Consider the following 21,738-nt stretch of genomic DNA (forward strand, 5'->3'; position numbering starts at 1 on the left):
GCATGGCTGGCACCAGTGTCCTGACTGCAGTGCTTGGAGGAGAACCAGGCCTGGGCCGCAGGTGTATTCTGGGGTGCAAATGCAAAAGCCTATTTAAGAGTTTTTCCCCCACTTTTTCAGACTTGGCAGCCACCTGCAGGGTTCTCATGAGGAAGGGGGGGACACAACGGGGGCCAGGGAGATGGGCAGAGCGCAATGGTGGCCACAGGCAGTGACCTGTTGGCTGCAGTGAGCTGGTAGCCGGCCCTCTCTGAATCCACTGGCAGCTCAGCGGCTCCAGAAGAGCAGGCGGTGGGTATGGGGACCCCAGCTTACAGAGGGGAAGATGACAGAGCGATGTGCCAGAGGCCACCCAGCAGGCTGGTGGCAGAGCTGGCGATAAAACAGCCCTGCTTCCAGTCTCTGGCTGGGAGCATGAAAAAATACCCACACGAATCCTATCGGAGAGACTGGGGGCTGTCATGTTAAATTACGATATTTGCGAGGTGTGTGATCGTTGCTAGGGGCCCTAATCAAGATTCCAGTCCCACTGCGCTTTGCACAAACAAAGGACAAAAAGCAGCGCTTCCCCACTGCAGCCCAGGGACAGAGCTGGCAGGGAATGAGCAAGGAAACAAGGATAAAGTCAAAGGCAGGAGTGAAATACAAACATTCAGAGGCATTTGCAGTGCTTTACATCTGTGATTAGCCCTAAGTGCTCACATGCAGAAAAAAAACTGTATGGGAACAGAGCTTCTGGAGCTGCTCTTTGTTTCCTCTCTCTAAGAAATCACCTGCCCTCAGTGTGACTTAGTTTAAATAAGCAAGGGTCAAGTGGGCCACCACAGCTCATCCTGTGCTGTTCCTCTACTTTAGGTAAAAGGGATATTTTAGTATTCCAGACTGTCTTTGATAGCTTTTCCTAGCATGAAATTCACTTAAAATTTGAAATTACACTTCGCAAAGGTCTACTCCTCTGCCTATCAAGTCTCCTTTAAAAATTAATTTCCGTGTAAGTTCTTTTAGCCTTATTTCTGATGGAAATGAGACTTACATGGTCATGGTGTCTGCACCTGTCTGCCTGTCCGTCCATGCCTCTAATAACTTTTGAGCCCACTGTCTGATTTCAAACAAGTTTGGCAGAAGTGTAATTGCATCCCTACAGATTTTGTGAAAAACAACAGGCCTGATAGCAAAAAGAGGCTCTATCACAGTCCCCAGCAGTGAAAGTTACAACGTGGGCTCATGCCTTATTAGATTCCAGATATTCCATAAAATTGAGAATGCTAATAAGTGCCTGATCTGTAGGAAGAGCTTCAAATTAATTTTATGCCATCTTAGACACCATAGTCAATCAACCACAATACACAAATACACAGGAGATGTGACTTTCTTAGTTCCAATGCTCGCTAAATTATTTGTTGGTTGTGGTTTTTTTCCTGTACCAGAGGCTGCCATCAGCTCTGCTATTTCATGTGGGGCTAAATAAAATCTCTTTAATCCTGGGTGCTCTGTTCATTTGTAGCTGCACAATGTAATCTTTTGTGTTCACCTAAGGCTCCCACATGAAAGCAACAGTAGGTTCACAAACATACGTATAGTTTTGTATTTAAAAGCAAGTGAATATTTCCCACATCCAAGTAAAGGCAGCAGAGATTATTTTCACTTTGTTGTGATGAAATGTTTAGCCCGCACCTCTCACTCTAGAAGACAAAATGTTGTCTGTGTGTTGATATGATAAATAGGGGCAAGGTACTTTGCAAAAGCTGAGAGACCCCTTCCCAAAGCAAGCACGTGTCCCATCTCATCTCCCCCTCCCCATTCTCACATCAATACATTCCAACCAAGACTTTTCCTGATACTGAGTTTTTATAAGGTCGGATGATTCAGTTCCTTTTGATTATCCCCAACCCTCCAGCTGACAGCCTCACCTCAGAGTGGTAAAAAGGGCTGTGCAAACAAACTGCATCTCTGCCACAGAGTTAATCCAACTCTTCAGGACTGGAGAAGAAACTTGGCAGGCAGCGTGGGGGGAAAGACTTGTACCTCGCTCTGCTCCTCTGGGATTAAGGAGTGAATTCCAGTTTCCACTCTAAAAGAGAGTTATTACTGTTTGAGCTCAGGTTTTCCTCTCTGCCCTTAGCACTGGCTTAAGAGAAACAAGAAAGGGGAAAGCTGATTTTGAATTGTGCTGAGGCAGCTGCACATCTACACAGAACTATGCTATCCGTCACTGGATTTGTTTTGTTCCAGGGAATTACTCGCTGGAGGGGCTGCGTGTGCATAGGCAGGGTTGGGTCTCTTTACTTTTCGCCTTTGTTTGGGTGTCATCCCAGGCTGAGTCCTGGTTAAGGTCTTGCTTACTTTTCTGGTCTGGTTCCAGAATGTTTTCCAAAGGATGTAAACTAACCTATCAGGAAGTATTACCTCTTGTTGTAACCCTCCTCCAACCCTATTACAGTATTTTAAATCTGCCTTCAAACACCTCCCACGTATAATCTGGTTATTTGGGCCTAATTGCTTAACTTTCCTTTGCGAGGCAGTGCAGGCTGTGCATTAGATAAAGATATGACACCTTATATTTAGCATTAATTGCAACTGCACTTGTCCTGAGCACACATCTCTCTTGCCAGTCCTTCCTATGTAATTTCAGTCCCTAAATAGCCCACCTCATGATAGATTCTTTGATAAATTTCCCAGCAGTGTTTTTCACGTGGCATAAACTGCTACAAGCTCTTGTTATAAACCTTGGAGTGCTCAGCTCTACAGAGATAAAATCCTGATGCTTTCCCCCTCACCTACATCTTATTTTGCCAAAGAACAGTTACCATCTACATGCAAAATAGGAGTAAAAGCAGGGGCATACATTAAAATAAGTATCATTTTGTGATAAAGTGTTCAAGAGCTGTAGGGTAGAAGTCTTATTCTGAGGAGTGATATCTTCCAAAACAAAACAACATGATTTACCAAAATGTCTCTGATTCAACCATACTATTTTTTTGGTTGTTTTTAGTTTTGTTTTGATTTGATTTGTTGTTTGGGGGTTTTTTTTCTCCATAAAAAGCAGCAACTGCTTACACATTAGTTTTGCAAAGACAACTAATTGTTTATGTGATGGAGGATACAAGAGAGTGTTTTCCATTTCTCACTGTTTCAGCTGCAGGTTAGTCTGAGGTGACAGGGCTTTGCTGTCTTGAAATAGAAGAGTAAATAAATAGGTGCCTGTGCCATGGTTGTTATTAAACACCATATTCCTTCCCTGTGCTGGCTGGCAGCACAGCAAGACTCACAAAGGCTTGGCGGAGATTGCACCTTCTCGACTGTCTTCTCTGGATCAGGATCCAGGAGTTTGTGGGGAGACTGCTACGTGCACAGCGAGCCGTGCCCTGCTTGTCCCGGGTCTGAAATTCCATTTGCAAGGGCTGCCAAGCCAGCACAGGAATGGGTGCATTAGTCATGTCCAGGTACTGGCAGAGCAAAAAAGCCCAAAACAAGATGATTTCAGGGTGGAGAGAAAGAAGCTCTTGCCTTCCCCATTCACCCTCCAGCAACCCAAAGAGCTGCAGGCGGTGGAGGGCAGGTGTGTCACTTCTGCAGCAGCAGTGACAGACTGCAATCCGGCAGATGAAGAAATGCTTTCAGATGCTTCCTTTCTGTCACATTATACTGCCTCAGGGAGAAAACCTAGCTGCTGAACTGGAGAATTGCCGCAAATGAGTCAAGTGCTTCTGGCCTCCCACTCACATGTTTCCATGTGAGAGTAAATAGGTAAGAGAGTCCTCTGAAGAGAGCAGAAAGGAACAACTGCATTTGCAGGCTCATGTCTTGCAGCAAGGTATTTGCTGACTGAGCATGCACAGAAAGACCTTTAGCCGTTTTCCCAGGCTGCTCCTCTTCACAGGCCAGCACTTTTAGGCAGTTTCCTGTAAGAAATAGTGCTGACCCTGGTCTCTTGCTCTTTCAACACCCATACAGGCAGGGACTCAAACTGGTTGCAATTCAGCTGAGCTACCCTGAGGGGCCTTGACCAAGTCATCTGCTGTGCCTCAGTTCCCATTCTCTAAAATGAGGAAAATACTACTCTACTTCACAGGGCTGTTATAGAGAAGAGCTTAAAAAATAAACCCCCAAACCAACGTCACCTACATTTACTTTGGTTTCTCCTGCAGGGGGTGGGGGAAGAAATAAAAAGATAGCTGTAGAGTCCCTTTGCAGATGAGCCAAATCCTGAATGAAAGCTCTGGCTAAAGAAAATAGCGAGGAATCAGCAATGAAGCCTCTGAACAGGATGCTTAATTTCAGCTATAATTATGTAGCTCTCAAATCATGGTGTGCTTTGTAGACAAAGGAACACCAGGAATGGGGGCACTGAAAAACTAAGATAGCAACAAGTCTGCAGCATCATGCACTTACTTGTGTACCAGCCACTCATCAGTGTGCATTGCTATCAGCTCTCTGGGGAAGAAAATGCTCAGGTGAGAGCTAACAGGAAGAGGAGTGGAGCAGACAAGGAAGTCAGGGTGGGTGTCCCAGGCAGAGGCTGGAGGGAGAAGTAGCAGCCTGACAAGAAGCGATTAATGGGACTATCCAGATATTGTGGAGCAGACCTCCAGCCAGTGCAGCAAGAGCTGGTGGGAGATGGAGTTACGTGCTGATGACGAGGTATGCCAAAGTTATGTGGTGGGTAAGAGGAAGTCAGTGGAGGGGATGCAAGAGAGATATGAAGTGTTCAAGAGTAATGAATTCATTTGAAAAGCTGCATATTCAGTGGAGGAAAGGAAAGCAGTTGGAAGCAGAGAAGAGGCTCTGGTATCTAAAAAGTTTTAGGCATCCTGGAGGATGGCTAAAAAAAGCCATGGCAAAATAGGAAACTGTTTTTTATAAGGAGAGGGAAAGAATATAACTGTGAGGCTTGAATAGAGAAGAGAGAAGTTAGAAGTTGGTCCTAAAAATACAAAAATGAATAGTTAGGAAGCAGTTTGGCCCCCACAATAAATACAAAACCGTGTGAAGGGAGCAGCATAGGAAAGAAAAAGGGAACCCTCCGAGTGGAGATACAGAAGGCTGAAGCGTAGGCTTAGACCTGGAGATGGAACAAGTTGATCTGTGATTCATGAACACAAAGAAAGATACAGCTAGATTTTAAGATGTGGTAGAAGTGTGTTTCTTTGGTTTTGAAGATGCCCTTTACTGATCAGCATACATGGAACTCTGATGTGGATTTAGCATAAAAACATCCAAAGAAGCAATGCAAAGGAGGAATTAGCTGCTCATGACCTTATCAGGAGCACTGCTAGCTCCAGAAGATCCCTGCCTTTCACTTGCCAGTGCTTCTGTCCGGCAGTGCCACAGTGCAGACAGATTGAGTGGGTGCAAGTGACTCCTGTGAGTCAGAGAAAGCAAATAAAAGGAGCTGAACAAACCTCCCTCTGGAAAGGCCATTTCCAGACAGACATGTTGGAGGTGTGAAAGCAAAACTTCACAGGAAGTCGTGTGCAAAATTTGCTGTTTAATGGGTTTTTTTTTTTTTGCTTTATAAATGCCGAACTGAAGTCATAGAATAAGTACCAGGCAACATTCCCTGCCTCTGTTCCAGCTGCTCTTTGTGCTGCCAAACCACCGTGTGGCTTGACTGAGACATTGCACAGCAGCATTTATCCCAGGCCATAGTGTCGCTACAAGTAGGGGTGTGCTCTGGGCACCCCAAAGCCACATACGGGGAAACCAGCAGAGCACCTTCATTTTGATACTGGAGACATTACTGGTTGGACTTCAGTAGGGCAGAACTCAGCCAACCGAGCAGAGGCATCATGATGGTCCTGAGACAGTGTCACAGGAACAGTGACCCGGGCTGTCCCTCCCTGGGTCTATGGACACCTGAATTCAGGCTTAGAATATCTTAATTTCAGATCAGCACTGGCAACAAGACCTGGTTTTGAATTCTTCCAGAAGCAAAACCCAAATGCATAATGCGCTCATGTTTCTCCAGTGCCTGTTTTTAGATCCATTTCTTTTGCAACTCAATTAATCGAGATTTTGCTGCTCATTTTAAAATAAATGGCATTTCTTAGGCAGGTTTATAGCTTTCAGTCTTAGAGGTTTAAATATAATCAGGTGGATTCTGAGCTAATCCAGATCCATAAACCATTCTCACCTGTTAATATGGGAATCCTTTGATCATCCTATTTAAGAGATGTTTTTCAGCAGAGGGGTGTTTTTCAGACGGATTGTCCTGCAGTACTCTTTATTTCGAGGTTGTGGCAGGTTACTGTGCTGCACCCTCATGCAAAGCACGCAGGCAGAAGGGAGGGGGAGAAGAAGCTGCAGCAGAAATAATCCACGGCTCTGAGTTCACCCATATTCCTTTTCCCCCTTCTCCTGACAATGAAGGATCCTTATATCTCTCCTTGTGCTCAGCTTATCCTACTCACCTGCTGTTTTCTATTTGCCCTGTCATACTTAGGTGGGAACTTTTAAAATTCTTCCCTTGAGAGGGACCCTGGCCATTTTTCCTTTTACTCTTCCAGCATGGCTGGCTCAGGAACAGGTTTCTTCTTGCCAGACCCCCACACCCTCTTCCCACCCTCCTGTATTTATATTCTTCTACTGGAGAAGCAGCTGCATCCCCTGGGGAAGAGTGCAGCCTGTGGCAGATCCCCATCCCTACCAGAGCATCTCTGCTCTGACAAGCAGAAGGAGAGAGTCCAGTCTTCATGGCTCTAATTCCACTTTGTTGAGGTTGTCAATTAGTAGAGGAAGCAATGATTGGATTTAGTTTTTTCCCCTCATGCTGACAATTGACCTAAGTCACAGTAAATGCTATTAGACAGCAGATGATCTCGGGAAGGACTGCAACTAATGGTGTAGCATTTTGCATATCTCACAAGCATTTAATTTATCCCTCTACTCTTCTTGGAAGTTGCATATAGGATGTAGTGGGGTCCTGTTGGAGCATGCTGCCAATTTCATGAGCTCAGGTAGGTAATTACCTTGTTATCCTCTTTCTATGCTGCAGAGCAATGTGAAAAGCAAATCACAGCTCAGCTATCACTCAAGCCAGTGCTCGGGGTAACACTGTGCTAAGCCATGTGTGGGATGTACTGGTGGCCTTGGTCACCAGGTAGCACAGTGGCTTTCCAGCTTCTGAAGGCCATTAGCTGCAGCAAGGCTCTTTTGAGCTTGGGGATAAATCTACCATAGGAGCCTCTACAACATCCCAGCCTCTGTCCACCACCTCAGGAAGCTACAGCTGGCACCTGACACTGCGCTACGAGAAGCTCCATGTCTGAGTCCCAGCATGGGAGACTGGGGTAGCCTGACACTTAGGATGAGAAACATCCTGCTCTGGGTGTCCAGGACATGCTGGGGAATGAATTCACTCATCTGGAAGACAGTGAGGTTGGACTGGGTTGTTTGTCTGCATCACTAGGTAACCTACTTTTGTGAACACTGCCTTGGCAAATTAGTTAGATCAAGGTGATTCCCTGCCTTCATCTCCTCACAGGCCTTCCAGTCCCTTTTGTTCTGAGCTCATCTGTGTTTGGAAGGTAAACACATGGTACGCCCATGGTGACCTTTAGAACTAGGAGCTTTTACAGTTTGCATAACACTGCAGATACATATGCCATGATAATAAGTAAGTTGGAGCAATTATGGAATAAATCCTTGCCCCAAAGAGATACCCAGATGCAAAGGGCGGAGCATGCTGCTAAACAAAGTATGGCTCCACCAGAGAAGCCACACTTTATTTTTGGCTGCAAACATCCAGATTTTTCAAGAGGAGGGAAGAAAGCCTAGCCAACTTGAGCAGGCTCCAAGGGCAAGCTGAAAGACGTCAGAAAGCCAGATGGGAAGAGAAAGCAAGCAAAGGAGAAGTTTAACCACCGTGTGAGGGTGAGGGCCCAAAGACAGGGGTTGAAAGAGGTGATGAGAAATGCCAGGCTGGCATAAAGGAAGTTATGGAAAAGGAAGAGAGGCTTTAAGTCTGACACCCACAACTCTGCCATTGTCCTGCTAGGTAACCTTTGGCAAATAAATTCACTGTCATCTAACTTCCCTCCTCCTGTTTATACATCATGGCACTCTGACTTGTGAATTCTTTGGAGTAAGACTATAATTGCTACAGGTACAGGAAGTGCCCAGTGCAAATAGGCTCTGAACTCAGATGGTGCATCTCTGTGGTGAAGGACAGGAAAATCCAATAGAAGATGCAAAGTTGTTGCATGGGCTTGGATACAGGCATGGCTCACCTGTTAACAGGGACCAACAGCCTGCACTGTGGGGATGAAGGGGAATGGAGAGGGGAGGGCAACACCAACTACTGAGAGCACAGCTTGCTCATGGCAGTGGGATAAATGAAAGAGCAATGAGGAGAAAGTAATGTTAAAATCATGGTATGTGGGTGGAGGTGGGGAAGAGACAGCCATTGGTTGGGTAGAAAAGGCAGGTGCTATTTTAGTCAGACTGTGTTAATTTCAGCTCTGATGTAACTCCATTTACGTCAATTTTAGTCAGTTGAATTACACAAAAGATTAATTTAGGCCGATGAATTGAGGTAAGAGTGATTCAGCCCAAAATAAGTTTTGGGGTGCAAAGAAGAGATGTGAAACAAGGTAAAGAACTAGAGCCATCCTGGATTTGAAGAGATGTTGAAGTAGGGAGGGTGGGGATGAGAGAGGGTGAACCAGAGGGAGTAAAAGCAAACAGGCCACAGGACCCTGCAAGGATGTTTGCCAATGATTTTCATTGCAACCCAGGACAATTTGCAAGGAAAGGCAGTCTGCTCCCTGAACTCTGTGTGTATTGGTTATTTTCACCTTACTCTTCTCATGGTCCACCTCCCCTTGCCACTCCTCTGGACAGCCTGCACACCAACATACTGTACTCACAGTGTTCATAACAATTAGGCTTTTGTCTTACTATTTTGGTTTAATCACAAAACATTCCAGGTACACTTTGGGTCAGGGTTTCATAGAGCAACAGCTACATTTAGCAGTAAGAGTGGCTCTGATTCACTGGCAGTGCAGCTTCACTGGAGTCGATGGAAATGAACTTGTTCCATTAATTCTCCAGAGACAGCATGAAAGCCAAATGAAACCAGACAGGGCCATTCTCACGCTGACAAATGTATCCACACCTTAACTCTTAACAGCCTGCCCATGGAACACATGCAAAAAGCATCTGACATACTTGGCACTGTCTTTTAGATTTGCAAAAAGGTGCCTCTCAAAAACCCGTAAGAAATAAAAGAATTATGCTACTACACTTAACAAAATGAAAACAAAAAATAATTAAGCACATCTCTTGCTTCCTTCCCATTTTACTCAATTTTTCCCCTGCATATGCTTTTCATCTATTGTTTCTGATGCCTCTTTTAAATTGGTGTTTACTTTCTCATAATTCCATGTACTGAGAAAATGTAACACCCATGAATCCCTGAGGTCTCTTTCTCTTCCTCTGTCCTCATTTCCCCTAGCTTTTATTCTTCCATTCTTGGTTTTTTTTTTACATTTTTGTTCTTTGAAATCATGATCATCAATTGCATTTCATTTTCATTCCCTTCCTCTCTAGCTTGCCCACATTTTCATTCCTCTGTTCTCTTGTCCCTTGTTCAGCATTACATTTAGTTGAGAGAAGAAGAAAGTCAGTAGGCTCTCAGGTTAAGGAGGAGCTTTAACCATTTCTTTGACACCTACCCCAAACTTGGCTCCACCAGTTTTCCACCTTCCACAAATACTCAGTACTGCACAAGAAATAAACACCTTACAAAGTGCTTTCAACTCATATTCAATCACCATAATAAATACAAACTCTCTTCTGTAACATTCAATCATTATATTTAGTCTTAATATCACACTTTTCATCTGCAAACACCCACACAAGCATTGGTTAATTTGTCCTCACAGCAGCCCTGCCAGGTAGGTAATTACGTGTTATTATCTCCATTTTACACATAAGGAAACACCGGGTGACATTATGAAATTCCTAACAAGCTCATATAGCCACAAATCTAAGCAGGCCCTAACTGAGTCCTCTATAGACATGCACATACACACAGTAGTCCACAAACATTTTAGTGTACACTGAAAATTAGGGACCCACAAGCTCAGTGTAGGACAGAAGAGAGATGCTCGCTTGGCATATTACACCCGAGAAAAGGAAATTCTCAGACCGTGAGATCGCCCTGGACAGCAGAGGAGAGGTGCAGGAAGCAAACTGCCAGCTCTCCACAGCACACTGTATTTTCTGGGCAGCATTTCATGACCTCCCGTTCCTGCAGGTGAGCCAATGTGCAAGGTGAGCTCCTCCTTGCCCCCAGGCACCACCAAGGTTTGATTTCATGTTTGCAGTTTCACCACTGGTGACTGCCCTCCCGCTTATCAACACTTGTTTCTGACAAGAAGTTGGGAAAACACTGTCATGCAAAACCCCCAGGTGAGCCCCTGACCTATTTGAATGCTAATGACCTCTTAGTGCTATATCCCACTCGTTCTACTGCCTATCAAGGTGTCAGGATGGGAAAATAATAGACCTGCTGGACCACAGGCCGCCGCACACACAAACCCATAGAAATATGGAAGAAACATTAGTGGGAAAGTCAGAGAAGGAAAATGAAGACCTGAGTAATTACCTTTGGTCCAGGATGTCAGCAGCCCACACCAGAGTATCCTGTGTGCAGCAACTCCCCTCCACCACAGGGACAGGATGCTTTGCTGCCCTCCCACGTGGTGCTCTCCCCACAGCAGCCCTTCCACAGCAGAGGCTCCAGGGACACCGCAGGGTCTGGCAGAGCCAATTTCAGAGGGTCAGAGGCTCAGGTGCCGTAAGACAATGAATTCCCACTTACGCAAGGGAGTTCCACTGCAACTATTAAGCATTAGATACCATTAATGGGCATGAGATGCCATTCATACAAATAAACTTGATGTGAAAATAAAGACCTGTGTAAGGATTTGGGCCGTTGTGACTCCCCATTTCATTGCCCTCCATTCAGTGTGACACTGAGGGTGTCATGGGTCAATGAAAAATACTCTCTTCCCCCTTTGTTAGTCTTCCTGTCTTATTTTCTGAACCTGCCACAGCCTCTCTCAGCATAGAGATATCCAGGGAAATGATTTCCACATTGTCTTCCTTTCACCCTTGGTGTTTTGGGAGTGACCAGGGACAAAGCTATAGGACAGAATTTGCCAAGATTAACATACATTGCTTATTCCATAGAAATGGACTCAAGGCCCCCTGTCTTCCCTGTATCAATTAAAATGTTAAGTCTGTATCATTGCTAGAGTTATTCCTATTCCAAATTTTCTTAAAATCCTTTACTGTTTTTAGGTTTTCCAGTCAGGATTATGTCCTTGATGTATTTGGTTTTCTCTGTCAGTTTCTGCATTTCCTAATTTCTGCTTTAGAAAAATAAAGGTCCTTTTTTCTTTTTCTTCCCTGGTTGACATATTTTACTTTTTAATTTCAAATTGCTGCTTGAGCTCTGTGACTAAGTCAGCACAGGCTGATGCTGCCTAAAACTTGGACAATGATGCCAAGGCTGAAACTTCACATAAGTTCTGCCAAAGCTGCTGACTCTGGATTCCTGCGTCTCACGGGTTCTCTCTGCTTCATCCCTTATTAATTGGGACCAAGCATTCATACCACAGGAGTGACCTGGACTTCCAGGCTAGTTTATGACTTGAGCATCTGTGCAGATGGTGAGGGGAGCCTAGCCCTGTATCGCAAACTACGAGTTGACAAGGTGAGACAAAATGATTGTTCCCAGTAAGAATTGTGGTCCTACAATTGTGCTATTCCTGTTGACTTGCCTGTACACCCCTTATCACCAGCTGGAAGCTGCAAGAGCTCTGGGGCACAGCCTTAGTGCCAGCACGACAGGGCCTTGGTCTTGGCCTGGATTTAGCATTCCCAAGTGCTTACAGCACCTTGGAGACAGTAAGAATAAATACTAAAATAGTACCTGCAAAACTTAAAAAACAAAACAAACTCTCCCCACACACAAAGAGAGACAACACTCGTGTCCACGATAGGTGTAAGGAAATGGAAAGCAAATCTACAAATCTACATACTCTTGAGAAAGGAAGTGATGGGGATGGTGAACTTTAGGAACACGGTAGAATGAATTAAAGAACCAAATGAAGGATTTAAGCTGTGGATGCAGGATGAAGACGCCAGAAGCTACAATGATGAAAACAAGAGGTCCCAGCAGATGTGGGAGTGCGAAGGGAGAGAGTGGCACGATGCGAACAGGAGGCTGAGGTGATTGCAGTGCTCAGCCAGTCAGGCCTTGCCCACACAAGGAGTAAACATCCTATGGGAAAGAGTTTTGCAGCCACGCCCAAAGTAACCGAGTGGTCAACATGCATGTGAAGTTCTCATATACAAAAGACAGCTGCATTAAATGAAATGTAACAAAATTAAATTAAATGAAATCATGAGATGAAAATTCATGAGGAAAAGTCAAGGAATGAAATGAAATGAAACTTAACTGAATGAAGTGAAATGAAGTGCAATGAAATGAAAAGAAGTGAAAATTAACGTAATGAAATAAAATTAGATGAAATCTCAAGATTTCATTTCCTCTCACGAAACGAAAATTCAATGAAATGAAGTGAAAATGAAAAATGAAAGGAAATGAAACACCAAAGATGAAATTAAATGAAACATCAAAAAATGAAATTAAATGACAAAAATTTTCATGGAATAAAAGGAAGTTTTCATGAAGGAATGAAATGAACTGAACTGAAATGAAAGTTCATCTAATAAAAGGAAAAGAAATGAAATAAAAAAAAGAAAGGAAATGTAATGAAATGAAATCAGATGAAATTTGTAATTTTATTTCCTTTTATGAAATGAAATCTTGAGATTTCATTTAATTTCATTTTGTTACATTTCCTTTCATTTTTAATTTAATTTCATTTAGTTACATTTCTTTTAATTTTTTATTTAATGTCATTCCAATTAATTCTGTTAAGTTTCATTTCATTCCTTTCCATTTCATTTCCTTTCATGAAATGAATTTTCATCTGATGAAAGGAAATGAAATCTCAAGGTTTCATTTATTTTCATTTTGTTACGTTTAATTCCATTTCACTTAATTTCAGTCCATGAAGTTTCAATTTATTTCACTTCATTCCCTGATTTCTGATTTCATTTTCTATTATGAAATGAAAATTCATTTCATGATTTGATTTCATTTCCTTCCTGTAAGTTTCATTCCATTTGACTTAATTCTTTGATATCCTTTTCATTCCTTGAATGAAAATTCATTACATGAAAGGAAATGTCCTGATTGTTACGTTTCACTCCATTTCATTCCTTGAAGTTTTATTTCATTTCACTTCATTCCTTGATTTTTGATTTCATTTCCGGAAATGAAATCCTGAGATTTAATTTAATTTCGTTTAATTTTATTCAGTGGAGTTTCATTTAATTTAATTTCATTTCACTGCTTGATTTTTCATTTCATTTCACTTCCTTTCTTGGAAATGCAAACCACCCCTTTGTGTGTCTTGGAGCCCTACCTCTTACTTTTGGAGCCCTAAATTCAAGGTGTTTATGACTGGTGTTCCAGAGTGTTTGTGAAATGCCTGTGCTCTACGAGCCATGCACATTTTAAATGAGAATATGCAGCTATTATTCTGGTCAGCTGATGCTGAAGATTTAAACTGGTGAGCCCTGTCATGCTCTCCAACCCGATAAACGTGACTGATAGCTGCACCCCACCCAGAAAAAGAAGCATCAGCAACAAGTGGCACTAATAATTCAGCGATTTCACAGGGCAGCGAGGTGTCTCTCGCTTTTATTCTTTTCCTCCTGAAAACTGGTGCGTATGATCCATTCCCCTTAGAGTTAATGTTGATTATCGCTTGAATGACTGAGAGTTTGACTATCATAAAATTATTTTCCTTGCTTTAATTTGCAGTTAAAAAAACCCCAAACGAAACCAAAACCAACCCAAAATTCTTACAGCTGCTTAGCTGGAGCTTCTGTAAGCTTCCGTGGACGAGAGGTAGTGTCTACAGCAGATCCGAGTTATTTCCCCCTTTCCTGCCTGCACTCCGGTCTCCCAAACGAGCTTTAATGAAAGGATCGCCTACTCATGTAAAGGCTTTCTGGCAACCTCACTGCCAGGTAAGTTTTCATTTTGCTGAGTCCGCAGCCTAGGACGAGGTGATCTAAGAGCTCCTGCTGCCAGGACGGGGAGGTTCCGTCTTACCCTTTCCCCTCCTGGCTGTGCATTCCCACTGCTCGCCCTGCGCTGGCCCTGGGCCTCTTTGCGCAGCCTTCGGTGCGCTGACTCAACTCCTTACCCCGGCAGAAAACCAGTGGATGGCTTTGTGCAGGGCGGCAGCGAGCTGAAGGACTGACTCACCCGCTCTGATGAAATCACGCCCATTGTAATTAGCAGACCATCTCCGTCCGATAAAGCGCAAATAGCTGCCCTCACAATGGCAAGCTCAGATACACACACAGATACGCAGCTACAGAGAGCTGATTCTCTGCTGCCGCACATCCCTCTTATTCACACCTCTGCCAGGTGAGTGCGGAAAGCTGCTAATGCAGAACGAGCTACGCGCCCACTCAGCTCTGATGAAAATGACTCTCGAAGGGGCAGAGCAAAGGGCAGTTTCCCAATCCCTTAGTGCTGGTAGTAAACTTGCAGTTGATTTTTTTTTCTCCATAAATTTTGACGAGACAAAAAGAAAAAAAATTAAAATACTGGTGCAGTCTACGTCTAACTCAGCATTTTGCAACCAAACTTTTGGTGTGCTGTAAAAAACATCAACACCACCCCCCCCCCCAGAAATCCAACAACAGCTACAACAGTAACAACAAAAAACCCCTGGCAGAAAACATTCAGCCATGAGAAGGGGCACCAAACACTGATTCCGGCTGTTTGCTATTACCTGTTGGCACTGCAATAGCACTCTTCTAGGAATTTGACTGGGGAGAGGGACTGGTTAGTAGCACAAGGAAGTTATGACACATTCAGTACAGCACAGATATAAAAGATACATTGCAAATGACCTCTAAATCAGGAGAGAAGGTACCCAGTATTTTTCATGGGTTTTCCTTTTTCTTTTCCTTTTCTGTGGGTGGATATAGAACCACAGAATTCATAGATGTGCATGAATCATAGACATCACTGAAAGGTTCCCCAGAAGCACCACTTAAACAGAGACTCAAACTTCAGTTATGATATCAGGACACTGTCACTATTTTATAGCTTTAAGTGCATAGTAGTAGACTCCAGTCCTAAACTGCTTTTTTCCCCCCATTTTTGCTCTCGTTTTTGTTTGTGACAAACAAACCCGCCATGGCTCTTTCATAAATCCTGGTGGAAATGAGCCTGCTTGGACTAGCGGGGAGAAGCCGCAAGATACCTAGGGATCTTTTAATTTGTTTGTTTCTTCTTCCTCCCTTTGTTGCCTGAGCTAATTTTATTTCTGCGTGTCTACAAGGATTCCTGCATGCCTGCCATTTGTGAAATTTTGCATTTTCATGTTGGCAGGCTGGACATGGGCCAAGCACCTCTCACTTGCACAATGGCAGCAGACAACGTGCTTTGAATTTTCTCTGCATGCAAAGGTCAGTGACCTTTCCTCTTTCACTTGCCTGTGTCCCTGCTACCCTGTAGCTCACAGATAAGTCATTGACTGTTTTCTGCTGGCAGTTCTGCTTATGTAAGAAACTTCTTTTCCATTTGATGTGAATTAAGGCTCATGAGTTCTGTCACATGAAAGTTGCCTCTAAAAAATTGGAGAAATTGGCAATGCTCTGCCCGCTTCTTCAGTGCTATTAAAGGCTTTATCATGCACTCAGTTCATGGTTCCCCACTGAAATGCAAAGTTTTCAGCAGCAAGGACAGGCTGGGTGTCAGAAGCTCTTTACGCCATGCCTATGTTTTAACCAGTAAATGTAACTGCCTGGACCACCTAGGGAACACTAATGGTTTTGACTGACCTCTACGGAATTTCATTTAAAAGCACCTGAGCCAAACATTTTGAACAAATATTTGAAATGAGATGTCTGCAGAGCACTTTCTCTCAGTACAGAGGCACAAGCTGGGCCATGGGCCCGGGAGGGGGATGTAGGGGAAGCAAGATGATGGGCTGCAGCTGCAGTGCACGGAGGCTTCTGGGGCTGCACTGGGCAGGGATGGGCAGCATTGCCCAATACTTCTCACACCTAGTGTGGTGTAACCCAGGCTCCTTGGCAAAGAGCTGCAAAAGCAGAACAAGAGTCTGAGCACAGCCCTAGCCCAGATGGCCACAATTCTGTCCCACCAGACATCCTTGTTGCCCCTATGATGTGACACTGACATTACTAAAGACCTGCTGCTTCCCACTCAGGGTAGAGATCACCCTTCGCCTTGAGATCAACTACACCTGCTGGGGCATTGCTCCTGCAATGCAAAATGTCCCAGCTGATGCCACATTGCTGTTCAAGGCTACTCAATCCATTTATTCCTGGCTGCTGGATCTTTCACTTCTGACATCCTTGGTTGCTCTCCACAAGGGCTGAAGGCAAAAGGGCCTTTCAAGAGCCTGCAGCACTGGGATCCTGTTAGGGAGGAAGGATGAGAGGTGCCGCTAAATGGAAAAAATCATGAACAGGTGGCTGTTGTGAAAAGCTTCAAATTTCTTGCACAGCCCACTGAAACTGAGAACTACTTTGCATTTAAAAAACAACAGCCACCACCCATGAACTTGTTTTCCTGGCATGGGAGGCTGGCCTAGCAGCCTGAGCAGGTGCTGACTTTGTGGCAGCCCTGAGGATCATCTCCCCTGTGCTCTTACCTTTGAGCAGTCCAATGGGAACCAGCCATGATCCTGTGGTTTTTGCAGCACGCTCCAGTGAGCACAGCTGTTTCAGTAAACATGGATGCCAATGCAGAGAGACCTCTCTTTTGTGGCACAGAAAACTGCCTGCACATCTTTCACGTGAAAGGAAATTTACTCTTTTCAGCTCAGCCTTATTAATCACAGAGACATTTCTAAGCAAAATATGGATTTGCAGCAGAACATAGGCAAAAGTTTCATTCAGACAGGAGAAAGCACAGCTCAGCTATGCTCACCAAACTTATTTTTCCAAGTGCAAGTCCAGCTTCCTCTGTTTCACTTGTTATAATAATGCTTGCCTTCCCACATACTTTTATCTCTGTTTACATTTTCTTTTCTCATGAACTGTCTTTCTTGCTTAAGAAAAATAAGAAACCAAATACTCTTCTGGTTTCCCTCTTTATTCCTCCCCATTTTGGTTTCACACTCTCTTGGGATATGTTCTAGTGGTTTTGGTTCTTTCCGAAACATTGACAAATGTCAGCTGAGCTCAGTGCAGCGCACTGTCACCTTAAGGCTCCAGTCCTAGGCTGCTAATATGTACCTCTTGCAAGGGCAATAGTCTCTGAGGTGTAAGTGAATCACCACAATATTAACAAGGATTGTGCTACAATTAAAACCTGTTGGAAGAAGGAGCAGGAAGGTTGGCAGGATATATGGTTAGAGGAGAGGAGTGTCTCTCTTTTTCCTTATTAAGTGGCCTAATCTATGAGAGAGAGAATTTCATGGGCAGAAAATGGCATGGGGCACAGAAAACTTCTCCACTGTACAGCCCCTTCTATCCCCTGCAAAATTCCCCACTTTCCCCACACCTCCCCTTGTATCTGGAGTCTCCACTGACTTGGGAATAGCCATGATCCTTAGCACTGTTGTTTTGCTGAGAGAAAAACAACTTTTACTGTGGGAGGGTACAAAAATGCAGACTGTCACCTGTGCCTCTCAGCTACTGCCATGTGCAGTAAACGCAGGCAGCACTGCCTCTGCTGGGGGAGCAGGCAAGGCCAAAAGCAGAGGCAAGAGAAACAGGGCATGGCAGCCCCGAGCTTGGCCCCTGCACAGGGCAGCAGCGCAGGGCACTGGTGGAGTTAAAACAGACGCCGTGAGGCCGTCTCCTCCTGGTAGTTTTGCTGTCGTTAGATGCTGCTGATAATGAGAAATCGTGATTTTACTGTGGTGCTGGTATGTTGTCCATAATTAGCGTGCAGTCCTTTAATACTAATTACCTTAAGTATTAATTCCTTAAACATCAATTAAAAAAATCACGTGAAAATTTACCTCTTCCTCAAATGAATCATGCGTTAACATGGGGCTACTTGCAATGCATTACTTAGACTTGCGTAATTAGTTAATCTCTGTAAAGGGGTTTCAAATGCGTGAAGAGCTATCAAACTGCTAAGTGCATTATCTTCAATTAATTTTGTGCAACTACATCTTCACTACCAAGAGGGTCTTTAGAGTGCTGAGGAAAGGAAAAGGAGACATTGCTTCTAATTTTAAAAGTAACTAATACAGAAAAAAAGGAATTAATTGAAAGATGATTTGACATGATGGGAATAATTGTGAATACACCATATCTTTTGTTTCAGCCAGAGCTGAATATGAAAGATTCATCATTTTTATTCCTCCTTTGCCTTTGTTAGTCTCTGGTTTCTTTGCTTCCGTCTCCTCCTGGCATTAATCCTCTCTCCCTCTTTCACTGAATATTAACCCTCTCTCTTCCAAAGCTGTAACTACCTTAATAAAAAAACCAACCAACACACAAAAAGGTTAAGAAAGGGCAAATCACACCAAAACACTCTTCAAACTGTGGAGCCACGGAGGTTACACCCTCATACAAATGATAAGGTATCGTGTTCCAAAAGAAGCCTCATGGACTTCCCTTCAAAAGAAGACACTAAAGGCCCAGAAGCGAGCTCCTGCAAGAGGACAGGGCCAAGTCCAGCCCAGGCAGTCATATTCCCTGGACCACTGTGGTAGCCAATAGTTTTTAATGTGTCCTTTTAAGTTTTCTATTCTCTTTAGAGTTTATATGCCTTGTTAAATACTTGCATTTTACTTCACCCATTAATAATCTGCTTTTGGTGGAGTTCTCTCAAAATGGGTTCTTTGTGCTAATACTCTGTCTAGCTGGAAGCTTTATTCAGTCCAGCTACATTGAATTGGACTTCACCAAGAACCTATTTCCTGGGTTCTTTTTCTCCCACTGGGACTAACAAAAGATAAGTTGGGGTTTTTTTGGCTGAATCTGATTTGTTTTTAGAGGTTTTCACTTGCCTTTTCTTTCTTTTTCAATAATGATTAATCATCACTTCTCCTTGCTGACTGGTAAGGTCCCACATGTTGTGAAAAATTCAGGCAGCTTGTTTAATATCAACGTGCCTGAGCACTAGTTACGCAGTAGAGTCCCCTTCACAGGGTTTGGATCATTTTAAATGTGCATTTGCAATAAATTTCTATCACATCTGGGCATTCACTCAGCAAGTGTTTGAAAACCTATTCATTTACCTTATTTTATCCAAAAGAAACTGGAACAGAGAACAGACTAATTGATGGCTACAGCTTTATTCTCTGCATACTGTAAAGTAACAGCTTAACCTGTTGGATGAGACATTTCTCTAGTAAGCCAGAGTTGTGTACACGGTGATCCTCAACACAGCAAGTTCTCAGGGAAAGAACTTCTGCTACTAAACCAGAGGAACCTCTTCTCTCCAATCCCTCCCCAGTTCAGTTCTACCAAAGGAACCAGTTGAGGGATGTTAACTGCAATCCAATCCAGTGGATACTAATTCAGCTGAAGGGCCTGATCTGCTCTGATCAGGCTATCTAGCTGAAGTGTAGGTACCTAAAAGAACAGCTTGAACATGGGGTAAGTTGTTACGGGGTGCAGAAAGAAGAGCAGGACTATCAGAAGAAGCAAAGAAAGTTGCTCCTTGCTGTCCCATACCTTCATCACTTGTATGTTTGTACAGAAGTTTACAGGATTCTTTCCCTTCATCTGGTATATCCATACAGTTCATACACACAGTATGAGACGGGTAAGCCAGAAACTACTAAGAAAAGTCTAGATTGCCTCAACTTAAAGCCCTCACTTTCCTTCCCTAACTGAAGGATTAATGTGGTTGCCAAGGATCATTTAATTTGCATGGGTATTCCTCCTGCCTCTGAAAGAAAGGTGGAATGGAGCCTGAAGAAACTATGAGTGCTACCAGATCCAAAATGAAGGGATAGGGCTACTTGAATACTGAACCTGAAGTTAACCTGAAGCCTGACTTTTCTCAGGGGCATTTCTGCAGAACAAACCTAATTGCAGCAACTTGTCAATAGTTAGCCAAAAGGTGACAAGGCAGGGAGGACCCAGCAAAGTCTCCATGAACAGTCCAAGATTTTGCTCCCTTCCCCTTCATAAGTATGAAAAATAGGAGAAAAAAATTCTTCTTCAAAGGGTTCTCTTTCATACCAACATTTCAAAAGATCAATTGCCAATAAATTAAGACAAAACAAAAAACAGTGTATGTCCTGGTGGCAAGGGAAGATGCACTCCTTTGTCCCCGTCATGTCAGAAGAGCAGCTCCAGCACGGCCCTCTGGGCCATACTGTGCCCTCACAGCAGAACTGGTGTGACGTAGTTGGCAGGGAAGAGACCCAGTTCCCCACGCAGACGTCCTTTCCACCAGGATGGGTTGGAGTTGTCCAGGACCTCTAAGATATCTCCACTGCGGAAGCCCAGCTCATCGTGCTCCATAGCATCAAAGTCGTACAAGGCACGGACCCACAGCGTTCGCTGGAAAGAAGAGACAGGCAGGGAACAAGGAGCCAGAGTCTTAGAGATCATCTTCCTGTCACCCCTCTTAAGCCCCAGCAAGTATGTTCACTAAGCAAGAACAAGCAGTGCTGAAATTTAGACCAACTTGCAATTAAACCCGGAAGTGGCCAAGATGCCAGGAAGGAGGGACCAATTTACTGGGACACCCAAGGGATGGTGTTTGGTTTCTCAGCAGCCTCAGTGTATTTGTGGGTATTTGCACCATAAGGTGAAAAGTCAGACTGAGAGCAGGTCCCCAGGAAATTGTGGTCCCATGGCTCTGTTGCCTCTGCCGTGTAAGGGCAGCCAGGACAGCCATGTCTGAAGCCAGTTCTGGGAGCACAGAAGGGCTCCTGCCTGAGTCCTGCTGGGCTGTAATTATAAGGGAATGCCTCTTGGGAGCTGGCCTGGTGCTGGTATGGGTATCAAAATGTGTCCTCAGCCAGCAGAGGACTGAGAGAGCCAGCACGCAGGTGAGAGAAGAGAACATTGTAAAGAAGGATAAAGAAGGATACTTGCTCTTTCAGGTACTTTTGTGGCATAGGGGAGGGTCTTAAATCTTCTTCAGACTCTACCCAAGGTGAGGCCCCTGAGATCAAAAGGATTTAGGATCTGTTTGGGTATATCATTTTATTTGGGGTGTGCACTGTAATGTGCACTATGGTTAGATTTTTTTCTTATGAGAGCTTAATCATAAGAGACTTTGCAGTCAGTCTCCCATTTTGGCCAGAAATCATGTTCTAAAGGACATAGCTTGGGCTTCTTTCTGGGAAATTGTTGGCATCCAAACCACGGGGCATGGATAATTTAGGAGGTATATCTGGCAGGGACAGAAGAAATGATCTGCTTGAAGACAGACTAACTTTTGATAAATCTTCCATTCAGGGCCCTGCTTAGACCTGGCTCCTAGTTATTTGGTTGGGTATATAGGCCTTCCTATAATTAGATTTGTGGCTTCTAGATCACTGATGGGATGTGGCAGGCAAGAGCATGTTGTTATTCATTGCCACAGCCTCTCAGAGATAAAAACCATTGTATTTTGAGCTGGATTACAATAAAGATTTGGGATTTTGCAAAAAAAAGGGGCATGCCCCTATTTTTTAACATGTT

General features: G+C 43.9%; 1 protein-coding gene across 7 annotated transcripts in view; it reads right to left on the reverse strand.

Moving 5' to 3' along the window:
* Positions 1 to 18,427: 18,427 nt before the first annotated feature.
* The window catches only part of GRAP2 (GRB2 related adaptor protein 2), a 106,195-nt gene continuing 102,884 nt past the window's right edge, over positions 18,428 to 21,738 (reverse strand). For all 7 annotated transcript variants that reach the window (XM_019292731.2, XM_019292730.2, XM_019292729.2 and 4 more), the window contains one exon: positions 18,428 to 20,607. In XM_019292731.2, coding sequence (XP_019148276.1) covers positions 20,428 to 20,607 — 180 coding nt within the window. In that variant the 3' untranslated portion in view covers positions 18,428 to 20,427. The remainder of the gene's footprint in view (positions 20,608 to 21,738) is intronic.

This window comes from Corvus cornix, chromosome 1A, assembly GCF_000738735.6.
Source record: "Corvus cornix cornix isolate S_Up_H32 chromosome 1A, ASM73873v5, whole genome shotgun sequence".
Lineage (NCBI taxonomy): Eukaryota > Metazoa > Chordata > Aves > Passeriformes > Corvidae > Corvus > Corvus cornix.